This window comes from Chrysemys picta, chromosome 22 (genome assembly GCF_011386835.1).
Source record: "Chrysemys picta bellii isolate R12L10 chromosome 22, ASM1138683v2, whole genome shotgun sequence".
Taxonomy (NCBI): domain Eukaryota; kingdom Metazoa; phylum Chordata; order Testudines; family Emydidae; genus Chrysemys; species Chrysemys picta.
Window position 1 is genome coordinate 13709719 of NC_088812.1, and position 11991 is coordinate 13721709.

Genomic DNA, 11991 nt, shown 5'->3' on the forward strand with positions numbered 1-11991 from the left:
GTGTGTGTGTGTGGGGGGGCAATGCACAGTGGGGAGCCTGGATCGGGGCTGGGGGGCAGAGATCTGTCTCCAAGCGCTTGTTGTTCTGTGTGACACGTGAGTGAGCCATGGCAGGAAGGGTGTGTGATTTTTGGCGCTGTTTCCGCTGCTTTAACCCGATTTTCCAGCTGTGGCGACTGAGACACGGGGAAAGGGACACGCACACACACACCGGGTCATGTGACTCACGTGGTCCCCAGGCTTCCCCAGTCAGCCTGGGCTCCTCACCCCCTCCCCCCCATTGCTGTGCGGCTGCCCCCTCTCCCCAGACCGGGTGATCGGTGCCCTGCACAAGGGCCCAGCTGTTCCCGCGCTCCCAGGCCTCCAACAAACGCCTCCTCCGGCCGCACAAATGAAGCAGAGAAGGAAGGAAGCTCCCCCCGCCCCACCCCAAGCCCTCTTCCCCACAAGGGAAGGGGTGTTGGGGGACCTCCCCCCCCCAGTTACTGTCTGGTCAGTTGTTAAAGCAGAGGGCTGGGAGCCAGGACTCCTGGGTTCTATCCCCAGCTCTGGGAGGGGAGTGGGGTCTAGTGGTTAGAGCAGAGGGGGCTGGAAACCAGGACTCCTGGGTTCTATCCCCAGCTCTGGGCGGGGAGTGGGGTCTAGTGGTTAGAGCAGAGGGGGCTGGGAGCCAGGACTCCTGGGTTCTATCCCCAGCTCTGGGATGGGACTGGGGTCTAGTGGTTAGAGCAGAGGGGGCTGGGAGCCAGGACTCCTGGGTTCTATTCCTGACTCCCCACGTGTGCCATGCGGATATCAGGGTGTTCTGTGGCTGTGTATCCCCAAAGGTACCAGAGAAGAGTGGGTTCCCTGGTGAGGTGCCCCCCATGGCGCGGGGGTAGAGGCGTGTGTGTGTGCGGGGGTGTTGGTGGTTACGCCTCTCTCTGGTGATGACGCTCCCCCTTCCCGTTGCCAGCCTCTGCAGAGGACGCTGGCGGCTGGACACGCCCGGCCTGCGGGCCCAGCACAGCCGTGCGGCTGCGGCTGCGGCTGGGGAGGCGCCCGGCTGGACCGGGCAGGAGAGCCTGGCGGAGAGCGACCCCGAGATGTGGGAGCTGGTGCAGAAGGAGAAGGATCGGCAGTGCCGAGGCCTGGAGCTCATTGCCTCCGAGGTGGGTGCAGGGGTGGGGTGGAGGGAAGGGGGGGCATCGGAGGGCAGCCGGGGAAGCAGTGAGGGGGCTCGGGGGGGGGGCTGCAGTGTGGGAGGAGGGAGCACCACGAGGGGGGGGCTGTGTTGCCCCGAGGCCCCCCCCTCGCCTTTGATTCCTCCCAAGTACGTGCTGGAGGCCCCCCCCCTTCGCAGCTGCTTTCTAACCATGGGGGGGGTGGGGTCTGAGGCTGACCCTGCATTGCCCCTCAGGTTCCTGGTTGAGGCTGGGTTGGGGGCCCCGGCGTTCGCCCTCCCCCCCCCGGGGCCATCTCACACCCCCCCCCTCCCTCCCGGCTTCACTCTCTGCCCCCCAGAACTTCTGCAGCCGCGCCGCGCTGGAGGCCCTGGGCTCCTGCCTGAACAACAAGTACTCGGAGGGCTACCCCGGCAAGAGGTACGGGGGGGACACCCTGGGGGGGACCTGCTCTGGGGTGGAACATGGAGAAGCCACACACGTTGGGGTCCCAGGTCTCCTTGGCACTCGGGCTGGGGGGGGGCACAACCCTCCCCTCCCCAGTGGTAACTCACTGGGTGTGGCCCTCTAGCCCTTGGGGGAGGGGCCGGGGCTGTTGTTTTTTGGGTGATCGTGTCAGTTCCCTCCAGGGCCTCCAGCAGCCCTGAGGGTGGGGTGATGGGCCCCAGGTTCCCCTCCTTGCAGGTACCGGGGCAGGGGGCAGAGACGCCCTAAGGGGGGTGAAGGGCCCCGGGTTCCCCCCTTGTGGGTACTGGGGGAGTCAGGGAGGGCCCCAAGGGAGGTGATGGGCCCCAGGTTCCCCCCTTGCGGGTACCGGGGCAGCAGGGAGGGCCCCAAAGGGGGTGATGGGCCCAGGTTCCCCCCCTCATGGGTTCTGGGGGGGCAGGGAGGGACCCAAGGGGGGTGATGGGCCCCAGGTTCCCCCCCTTGCGGGTACCAGGGGGGCAGGGAGGGACCCAAGGGGGGTGATGGGCTCCGGGTTCCCTCCAGGCGCCCCGTGGGGGGGGTGTCGCTTGGGGGGCGTGTCGCTTGGGGGGCTCAGCCCTGGTTCCCTCCCCGCAGGTACTACGGGGGAGCTGAGGTTGTGGACCAAATCGAGCTGCTGTGCCAGCAGCGGGCACTGGAGGCCTTCGACCTGGACCCCGCCCGCTGGGGGGTGAACGTCCAGCCCTACTCGGGGTCGCCCGCCAACTTCGCCGCCTACACGGCCCTGCTGCAGCCCCACGAGCGCATCATGGGCCTGGACCTGCCGGACGGCGGCCAGTACGTCCCCCTGCGGGCAGCGGGGCGAGGGGGCCCTGGGGGGGAGGGGGGCAGGGCTCTGGGGGGTGCTCAGCCTGGCGGTACCGGGGTGGGGGAGGGGGCAGGAGGGTGGGGTGGGTGGGCAGGGTCTGGCTGAGAGGCTCCAGGATTCAGGGTGGCGGGGGGGAGTGTACTGGTGCAGGGTCTGGGGGCTACAGGCAGAGCCCAATCAGGGGCCGGGGGCACCTGTCCGGGGGGGGAGTGGCCCTGGGCAGGGGCCCTTCGAGGAGGGGGCCCTCCTGGGGAGCCGGCCCGGGTATGTGGGGAGGTCCTGCCTGGTCTCCAGGCGGTGGCTCTGGCCTGACGCCGTCCGTCTCTCCCACAGCCTGACCCACGGGTACATGTCGGACGTCAAGCGCATCTCGGCCACCTCCATCTTCTTCGAGTCCATGCCCTATAAACTCAACGTGAGTGGGGAGGGGCCAGCGTGTGTGCAGGGTGCTCGCGGGGGGGGGGGAGGGGTAACATGCATTCACAGGGTGGGTCCCAGTCCCTTGCTCCTGGGGACCCCCCTCAAGGGGCTGGGCCAGGAGGTTTCTGCTGCTCTGGCCGCATTTGGGACCCTCGACTCGGGTGTATTTGGGGGGGAAGTGTCTCCCTCCCCCCTCCCCATGCTGCCCCTGCCACTTGGAGCCCCCCCAGCGTTCGCGCCCTGCCTGCCAGGGCTGGTGCCTGGGCCAAGCTGTGTGCAGGCCCCCCTCTGCCCCTCCCTGTGTCCTGGGGCTGGCTGGACGCCCCCCACCCCCCAGCTCCCATCTGACCCTGTACAGGCTCTACCAACCCTCCCTTAGCAGTATGCCCCCCCCCCCAAGGGGGTAACTCTCCAGCTGTGACCCCCTCCCCCCGCAGCCGGCCACGGGGCTGATCGACTACGAGCAGCTGGAGGTGACGGCCCGGCTCTTCCGCCCCCGCCTCATCATCGCGGGCACCAGCGCCTACGCCCGCCTCATCGACTACGCCCGCATGAAGAAGGTGTGGGGGAGGGAGGAGTCGGGGGGGAGGGGCTTAGGACAGAGTGGGAGGAGCGTGGGGTGGGTGGGGAGCGAGGAAGAGGTCGGGGTGGGTGGGGAGTTGAGGGGAGGGGCCTGGGGGCTGAGTGGGGAAGGGTTTCCTGGCACCCCCCCCATGATGACCATGGGCCCTCCCTGGGGTGCCAGCTGGAGATGGGGAGGAGGGGGAGGCGGCAGCTGTCTGGGGGGAGGGGGGAGCCGGTGGGGCGGGTTGGAGGGGGGAGGTTGGTGTGAGCTGCCTGGTCCTGCCCTGCGGGGTGGAGTGCGTGGGGGGAGGGCTGAGCCGGTGGGGAGGATTGGAGGGGCCCTGCTGCTGATGTGCCCCTGTCTCCGGCAGGTGTGCGAGGAGGTCCGGGCCTACCTGCTGGCCGACATGGCGCACATCAGCGGGCTGGTGGCTGCCAAGGTGGTGCCCTCGCCCTTCGAGCACGCCGACCTGGTGACCAGCACCACGCACAAGACCCTGCGCGGGGCCCGGTGAGTGTGGCCGGGGCTGGATCCACCCCTGGCCTCTCCTACCCCCCCATCCCGCCTGCACTGCCCTTCCCCTCCCCCCTTGCCTGTCCCTCCCCTGGCCTGTCCCCCTTCCCCACCCCGCACTGCCCCCCCTTGCCTGTCCCTCCTCCCCCACCCCGCACGGCCCTTCTCCTCCCCCCTGGCCTGTCCCTCCTCCCCCCACCCCGCACTGCCCTTCTCCTCCCCCCTGGCCTGTCCCTCCTCCCCCCACCCCGCACTGCCCTTCCCCTCCCCCCTGGCCTGTCCCCCTTCCCTCCTCCCCCACCCCGCACTGCCCCTGCCCCCTTTTGCACGCCCCTCCCACTCCCAAGAGGGAACCAGATGCTGGTGATTGTGTGGCCAGGATGCAAGCGGGCAGAGGGGCTGCGGGTCGGGAGTGAGGGGCACCGGCAGAGCTGGGGGGGGACCCAAGGCTGGGATGGGGGTGGCCACATGATTTGACGCCCTCTGATCCAGAGCGGGGGCAGGCGCAAGGATACCCCCCCCTCTTCCCACGCGGACACCCCGATGGGCCTGCCCCCCGGAGAGGGGTCCCTACAGGGGGCAGCTGGGAGCTGAGCCGCTGGGGGATGGGTGGGCCGCTTGGGTTGTGGGCCCCAGGGCCGAGACCTGGCAAACTCGTCTCGGGCACCTGCCCTGGCTTGTGGACCCCCATGGCTCGTGGGGGGGGGGTCACACCCTGACCCATCCCCCGGCCCCACAGGTCCGGGTTGATCTTCTACCGCAAAGGGCTGCGCTCGGTGGATAAGAAGACGGGCAAGGAGACCCCCTACAACCTGGAGGAGCCGATCAACTTCGCCGTCTTCCCCTCGCTGCAGGGCGGGCCCCACAACCATGCCATCGGCCGCCGTGGCCGTGGCCCTGAAGCAGGTGGGGGCCCCCCCGGGGCGGGGGCGAGGCTAACACATAGCTGGGGGGAGAGGAGGGGGGACGATCTATGGCCCCGCTGACCCCCCCCCTCTCCCCCACAGGCCAGCTCTCCCGCCTTCCGGGAGTACTGCCAGCAGGTGCTGAAGAACGCCAAGGCCATGGCGGAGGCGCTGCTGCAGAGGGGTTACACCCTGGTGTCAGGTGATGCCCGCGGGAGCTGGGTACAGGGCGGGGTTGGGGGGGTGCAATGAGACATAGTGGGTAGAATGAGGGATGGGGGCAGTGCAAGGCTGGTGCTAGTGGCTGGAGGTTTGGGGGGCAAAGCAGGGGGGACGGGTCAGAGCTGGGCTAGCAGGGGGCTGCGGGTCAGGGGTGAGGGGCACCGGCGGAGCTGGGGGGAGCCGGCGGGGGCTGCCGGTCGGGGGTGAGGGGGCACCGGCGGAGCTGGGGGGAGCCGGCGGAGGCTGCCGGTCGGGGGTGAGGGGTGCCGGCGGGGGCTGCCGGTCGGAGGTGAGGGGCACCGGCGGAGCTGGGGGGAGCCGGCGGGGGCTGCCGGTCGGGGGTGAGGGGCACCGGCGGAGCTGGGGGGGAGCCGGCGGAGGCTGCCGGTCGGGGGTGAGGGGTACCGGCGGAGCTGGGGGGAGCCGGCGGGGGCTGCCGGTCGGAGGTGAGGGGCACCGGCGGAGCTGGGGGGAGCCGGCGGGGGCTGCCGGTCGGGGGTGAGGGGCACCGGCGGAGCTGGGGGGAGCCGGCGGGGGCTGTCCGGTCGGGGGTGAGGGGCACCGGCGGAGCTGGGGGGAGCCGGCGGGGGCTGCCGGTCGGGGGTGAGGGGCACCGGCGGAGCTGGGGGGAGCCGGCGGGGGCTGCCGGTCGGGGGTGAGGGGCACCGGCGGAGCTTGGGGGAGCCGGCGGGGGGCTGCCGGTCGGGGGTGAGGGGCACCGGCGGAGCTGGGGGGAGCCGGCGGGGGCTGCCGGTCGGGGGTGAGGGGCACCGGCGGAGCTGGGGGGAGCCGGTGGGGGCTGCCGGTCTGGGTGCTGATCTCTCTCCCTCGACCCAGGCGGCACCGATAACCACCTGGTGCTGGTGGACCTGCGGCCGAAGGGCATCGACGGGGCCCGGGCCGAGCGGGTGCTGGAGTTGGTGTCCATCACGGCCAACAAGAACACCTGCCCGGGGGACAAGAGTGCCCTGACGCCGGGGGGCCTGCGGCTGGGTAAGGGGGTGCCAGGGGGTGGGGCGTGTCCAGCCTCCCAGCTCGAGGGGGGATTGATTCCCACAGTCTGTTCCCAGTACTGGGCCTTCCCCTGGGAGACCCCCCTGGTCCCCCCTCTGGGGATGACCCCCAGCTTTGCCCTCCTGAGGGTACCAGGGCGGCTTTGAACTCTATGCCCTGGCGCCCCCAGGCGTCCAACATCAGTGAGAGCTGGGGACAGAACCCAGGAGTCCTGGCTCCCAGCCCCCCCCCTGCTCTCACCACTAGTCCCCACTCCCCTCCAGATGCCCCAGTGCTGGGCTTTCCCCCGGGTGTGGGGAGGCCGGCACGGTGAGGTAACCGTGGGGCCGGGCTCTCCCTGTGGGGGGTGGGGAGCTGGCACTGTGAGGTAACTCCGGTGTCGGGGGTGGTGGCGCGGTGAGGTAACCCCGGTGCCGGGCTCTCCCCAGGGGCCCCAGCGCTGACGTCCCGCCGGTTCCAGGAGGCCGATTTCCAGAAGGTGGTGGCCTTCATCGACGAGGGGATCAGCATCGGCCTGGAGGTCAAGAGCAAAACCAGTGAGTGGGCAGGGGGGGAGCAGGAGCTTCTCAGCCTCTGCCCTGCTGGTCTGAATGCCCCACGCGGGGGCAGGCCCCAGCCAAGGATCGGGCCCGTCCCCCTGGTGCAGCAGCCTGGGGCATCGGGGATCTCTGGGCTGGGGGGACCTGTGTGTGACACAGGCACCGCACGGCTTCTCGGAAAGCCAGGACGCCTGGGTTCCATCCCGCCTCTGGGACGGGAGTGGGGTCTAGTGGTTAGAATAGGGGGGGGCTGGGAACGGGGGGGGGGGGTCTAGCAGTTAGAGCAGGTGGGGGGGGTCTAGTGGTTAGAGCAGGGAGGGCTGGGAGCCAGGACTCCTGGGTTCTATCTCTGGCTCTGGGAGGGGAGTGGGGTCTAGTGGTTAGAGTAAGGGGCAGGTGGGGCTGAGAGCAGGTGGGGTGGGGTCTAGTGCCTTAGAGCAGGGGATGCTGGGAGCCAGGACTCCTGGGTTCTATCTCTGGCTCTGGCAGGGGAGTTGCGGTCTAGTGCAAGAGCAGTTTTCCATTGTACATTGGGATAAAGCCCGTGCCACGGCTCTGGGCTGGACAGGTGGGTTGGGGGGAGGGGGAGTCTCTTTGTGAAGCCTCTGGGGGAGGGGGGGGGCCTTGGCTGACCCCCTCCCCTGGCTTCCCCACTCACCCCCTCCCCTTTCTCTCCCCAGCCAAGCTGCAAGACTTCAAATCATTCCTGCTGAGTGACGCGGCGACGCAGAGCCGCCTGGCCGACCTGCGCCAGCGCGTGGAGACCTTCGCCCGCTCCTTCCCCATGCCCGCTTCCAGGAGCGCTGAGCAGCGGGGGCTGGCCCTGCCCTGACCCCCGCCCACGTTCCGGGGACAGAGACTGACCCTAACCCCAGGAGGGGGGCGGTGCTGGGACCCCGGGCATCCCGCCGCGTGGCACGGCCCCTTCGTATCCCGCTCTGCCCTGCAGCCTTCAGCCGCCCCCCCCCCCCCCCCCCCGGGTTCTCCTGCTCCTGCAGCTGACTTCAGCCTCACCCGTTATTGTAGGGTCTCCTGCTGGAATGTTCCCCAGCCCCGTGCCAGCTCCCACCCCTCCCTGTCAGTCACAATCAAGGTTGTCCTATTGCAGGTGCCCTGCGCGTGCGCCCTCACCCCCCCCCCCACCCCCCCGGTGCCAGCGGGGGTTGGGAAAACACCCCCAGAGGCCTAGTTCTGGGTCCCACTTCTCTCCCGCTAAGGACGCTCCACCTGCTTTGCCCCAGACGGGGTGGGTCAAATGGGGCAGCGCGGGGGCGGGGGGGTCCTCCCTTGTCAGGGCGACGCTGGTTTAACTGAGCGAAAAAACCTGGAACGTCAGAAAGTTGTGTTGGCTGGTGTCCGTCTGTCCGTCCATCGCGGGGGGCAGATCCTGAGAGCTGCTGTCTGTCTGCGGGGGCTTTCTGGCCCCTCCCATGACCCGACCCAGCCCAGCATATCCTTCCCCCCGCCCGCCCCCCCGGCTTCCTCTTCTCTTGCTGTCCATCAATGCCCCGCAGCCCTTCAGTGGGGGGCTCAGAGCTGGGCTGTCCAGGGGTCGGGGGCTCAGAGCTGGGCTGTCCAGGGGTGGGGGGCTCGGAGCTGGCCCATGGTAGGAGACTTCGGAAGCCGTCACTGTCTGTGCAGTGGGGGGCTGGTTCTCTCCTGGCTGCTGGAGGAGGGGGGAATCTCCCATTGCAGGGTCCTGCCACCCCGGTGGGGTGCTCCCCAGTGATTTCCCCCCCCCCACTGGGTAGATGATCTCCCGGAGGCACCTCGCCACCTCTGGGTTTATTCTCCCTGTTTGTCGATGAGCCTGTTGAAATATCCAGCCCCTCACTTCAGGGCATGTTTGACGCCCGCCTGGTTCTTGCCAACAGCCAGTGCCCCTGCCCCCCCCCCCATGTGCACCAATGCCTCCCCGTGGGACCCGCCGGCCTGGCTCGCTCAGGTGTGGCTGCCCCAGAGCTGGCAGGGCTGTGCCCATGGGGCCTGGCACAGGGGGCAGCTCATGATCAATCATTTCCCCCCCCCCCCGCCCACACGGGCACTTCTGCGAACACCTGGCCCCCGGCCCTGCCTGCTGCCCGGCTCCATCCCTTAAACCGGCATCAAATGCTATTAGCAGCAGCAGCAAATTGGATTTGTTAAGTGCAATTGGATTTTGCTGCGGGATGCGTGGGGGGGTTGGGGGGGGTCACCCACAGGTTGCAGCAAGTTTCTTTGTTAACACCCCCTCCCCCTGGGTCCAGCCAGTAAAATCCCCCTGCAGGATTCAGATTGGGGCGGGGGGACCTGGAGGAGTTTAACCCCCTCCTGGGCAGGCTGTGGGCTGGTGCACCAGGCCAGTAGCAGTGGGGTGGAGGGTGGTGAGCCCCATGTAGTGGGGGGGGGGGGGCAGGGCTGTGTCTGGCTCCCTAAAGCCCCCTCTCTGGGGGGGGGGGGGGGCTCAGTCCTCTGGCCCCTTGCATCTGAGGCTGGGGGCTGGAAGGGGCACATGCCACCCTCCATCGACCCAGGCCCGGGCAGGGCTGCAGAGGGACGCCTCACCCCAATGGAGGGGGACCTGGGGACTTCCCCCCAGCTCTGCTGGAGGGGCCGAGCTGGGCCTCTGTTACTCTGGGCCGCGCTGCTGGGCGTTTCCTCTTTTCTCCTACTCCGGACGCTTAGCCTGGCTCAGTGCCCGCCTGGCACTCGCTCTCCCCCGGCTGCCCGCACGGCTCCTCCAGAGCGCTGCGGTTGCTGGCGATGCCAGGGGCCAGTTGCCTGCTCCGTGGCACGTCCCCGCTGGCCCAGGCCACACAACGGCTGCTGTGTGTTCGCCGCCAGCAACCCACCCTCTGCCCCGCCGGTGCCAAACCAAACCGTCAGCAGGGCCCCAGCGAGCCCCACGGCAGTTGTTCTACACGGGTGGGGGGGCTGGGGACCCTTTCCCCAGCAGGGTCTGTCCCTGGGGATGGGGGGTGTCTCTGGGGTGGGACCCCCTTGGGGGATGGGATAGTGACAGGCATGGAGGCGACCCATCACCTGGTGTTCACGCCCCAGGGGGCCTGGGTGTATCAGGGGTGGGGGAAGACGGCTCTGCTTGGTGGGGGGCAGCCCCCTTTGGCTCCCCTGCAAATGTGGAGTCCCACAGGGCCCCCTGCTGCTCAGTACCAGCCGTGCCAGGGGGGTGAAGGCGACAGTGGGTGCTGCAGGGAATGGAGGAGGCCAGCGCTGGCAGTGCCAGTGTGGGGCAGGCGGGGCAGTGAGTGTGGGGTTGGGTGGGGGGGCAGTGAGGGGGCCCAGAACAGGGGGAGCCACACGCTACCTTGCGCACACAGCAGTGTGCATGCCCATGTCTACACAGCCAAACACCGATATGGGTGCATACAACCCCCACCCAGCTACCCCGCTTCTTTCTGGTCCCCCCCCCCCACGCACACCCGCAAACTTAGACACAGATACACACCAAGCCAAGCCAGGCTCCTTGCCAGGGGGTGGGGAAGCCGCCGTCATGTCCTGGCCCCACCCCTCAGTAGAAGCCCCCCTCCACTCTCACGCTGCCCCCCCCCCAATCTGGGCTCCCTCCCCAGCCCGGCTCTGGCCTGGACCATGGAACAGGGGACATCAGAACACCTCCGTGCTGTGCTGGGGGCACCCCCCCCAGCACAGCGTGGGAGACAGGAAACGCAGCACATGGGGTCCGGGGGGGTCAGGGAATTCCCGAGGCGGCTGGAAAACGCTGACCGTGGGCTACTCGGGTAGGAAAAGTCGGCTCCCGCGTTACGTGGCGCATTGGGGTTTTATTGCAGTGCTGGGGTAGTGCCATCGCCTGGGCGTCAGGGCGCGGCCAGGGCCAGGCAGCATCACCTCAGGCAGCGTGATGGAGCCACACGGGCCCTGAGCAGGAAGCAGGGGACACGGGGGGCGGCCAGGCCCGGCGGGGGCGCCCGGACCCGCCATGGTGGCCTCAGAAGTCGGGCCGATCCTTCTTCAAGCTCTTGTAGTCGGTGGAAACCGCCAGGAACTGCAGAGGGGGGAGGAAGCCGGGGGTGAGGAATTGAGGTGGTGCCCCCCCCTCCAGCCTTCAGCATGGGGACGCTGTGGGCCCCACACCCCTGACGCCAGAGCTGGATCATGGGGCCTGGGCTGAGAGCACCCCCCCCCCCCCGTTCCCCAAACTCATTTCACAGGGACCCTCAAACTGCATCCACTTCATGTGCATGAGTAACTTGGAGTCAGAGTGATCAACGGAAGAAAAGTCCCATGCCCCACTCCCTGCCCCCCCGCCAAGGCCCATCTGAGAGCTGGTGCCCCCTAGAGGGGAAAGGCCCCATGCCCCACTCCCTGCCCCCCCCAGGCCCATCTGAGAGCTGGTGCCCCCTAGAGGGGAAAGGCCCCATGCCCCACTCTCTGCCCCGCCCCAGGCCCATCTGAGAGCTGGTGCCCCCTAGAGGGGAAAGGCCCCATGCCCCACTCCCTGCCCCCCCAGGCCCATCTGAGAGCTGGTGCCCCCTAGAGGGGAAAGGCCCCATGCCCACTCTCTGCCCCGCCCCAGGCCCATCTGAGAGCTGGTGCCCCCTAGAGGGGAAAGGCCCCATGCCCCACTCCCTGCCCCCCCCAGCCCATCTGGGAGCTGGTGCCCCCTAGAGGGGAAAGGCCCCATGCCCCACTCTCTGCCCCGCCCCAGGCCCATCTGGGAGCTGGTGCCCCCTAGAGGGGAAAGGCCCCATGCCCCACTCTCTGCCCCCGCCCCAGGCCCATCTGGGAGCTGGTGCCCCCTAGAGGGGAAAGGCCCCATGCCCCACTCCCTGCCCCGCCCAGGCCCATCTGAGAGCTGGTGCCCCCTAGAGGGGAAAGGCCCCATGCCCCACTCTCTGCCCCGCCCCAGGCCCATCTGAGAGCTGGTGCCCCCTAGAGGGGAAAGGCCCCATGCCCCACTCCCTGCCCCCCCCCCCCAGGCCCATCTGGGAGCTGGTGCCCCCTAGAGGGGAAAGGCCCCATGCCCCACTCCCTGCCCCCCCCAGGCCCATCTGGGAGCTGGTGCCCCCTAGAGGGGAAAGGCCCCATGCCCCACTCCCTGCCCCCCCCAGGCCCATCTGGGAGCTGGTGCCCCCTAGAGGGGAAAGGCCCCGTATTCCAAGCCCCACTGCCCTGAGCCAGCCCAGCTCACGGACACCCCCGCCCAAGCCCCCTGCCCGCGCTCACCTTGTACTGGTCGTTTGGACTCAGTTTATTCCACGGCTCTGGGTTGTTCTTCTTGTCCCAGCTGCAAGGAACCAAGAGTGGGGTTAGTGGGGAGGCGCCAGGCAGGGGTAGGCCAGTGGGGCCGGCGCTGCACAGAGGTGTGAATACCTCCCCCTGCCCCCCCGGTCTCCCC

At 69.1% G+C, this 11991-nt stretch overlaps 2 protein-coding genes across 3 annotated transcripts in view; one reads left to right on the forward strand and one right to left on the reverse strand.

Moving 5' to 3' along the window:
* Positions 1-346: 346 nt before the first annotated feature.
* Positions 347-7974, forward strand: SHMT2 (serine hydroxymethyltransferase 2). The gene is given in 12 exon segments (XM_065575608.1): positions 347-1151; positions 1504-1583; positions 2226-2426; positions 2791-2872; positions 3315-3437; positions 3813-3952; positions 4695-4833; positions 4835-4861; positions 4963-5062; positions 5920-6075; positions 6525-6632; positions 7316-7974. Coding segments are annotated over 12 exon segments (1530 nt in total). The 5' UTR covers positions 347-929; the 3' UTR covers positions 7468-7974.
* Positions 7975-10394: 2420 nt separating this feature from the next.
* NDUFA4L2 (NDUFA4 mitochondrial complex associated like 2) overlaps positions 10395-11991 on the reverse strand; it is a 46599-nt gene continuing 45002 nt past the window's right edge. For both annotated transcript variants that reach the window (XM_065576052.1, XM_065576053.1), the window contains 2 exons: positions 11820-11880; positions 10395-10638 (listed from right to left, as the gene is read on the reverse strand). In XM_065576052.1, the coding sequence (XP_065432124.1) occupies positions 10582-10638; positions 11820-11880 (118 nt within the window). In that variant the 3' untranslated portion in view covers positions 10395-10581. The remainder of the gene's footprint in view (positions 10639-11819; positions 11881-11991) is intronic.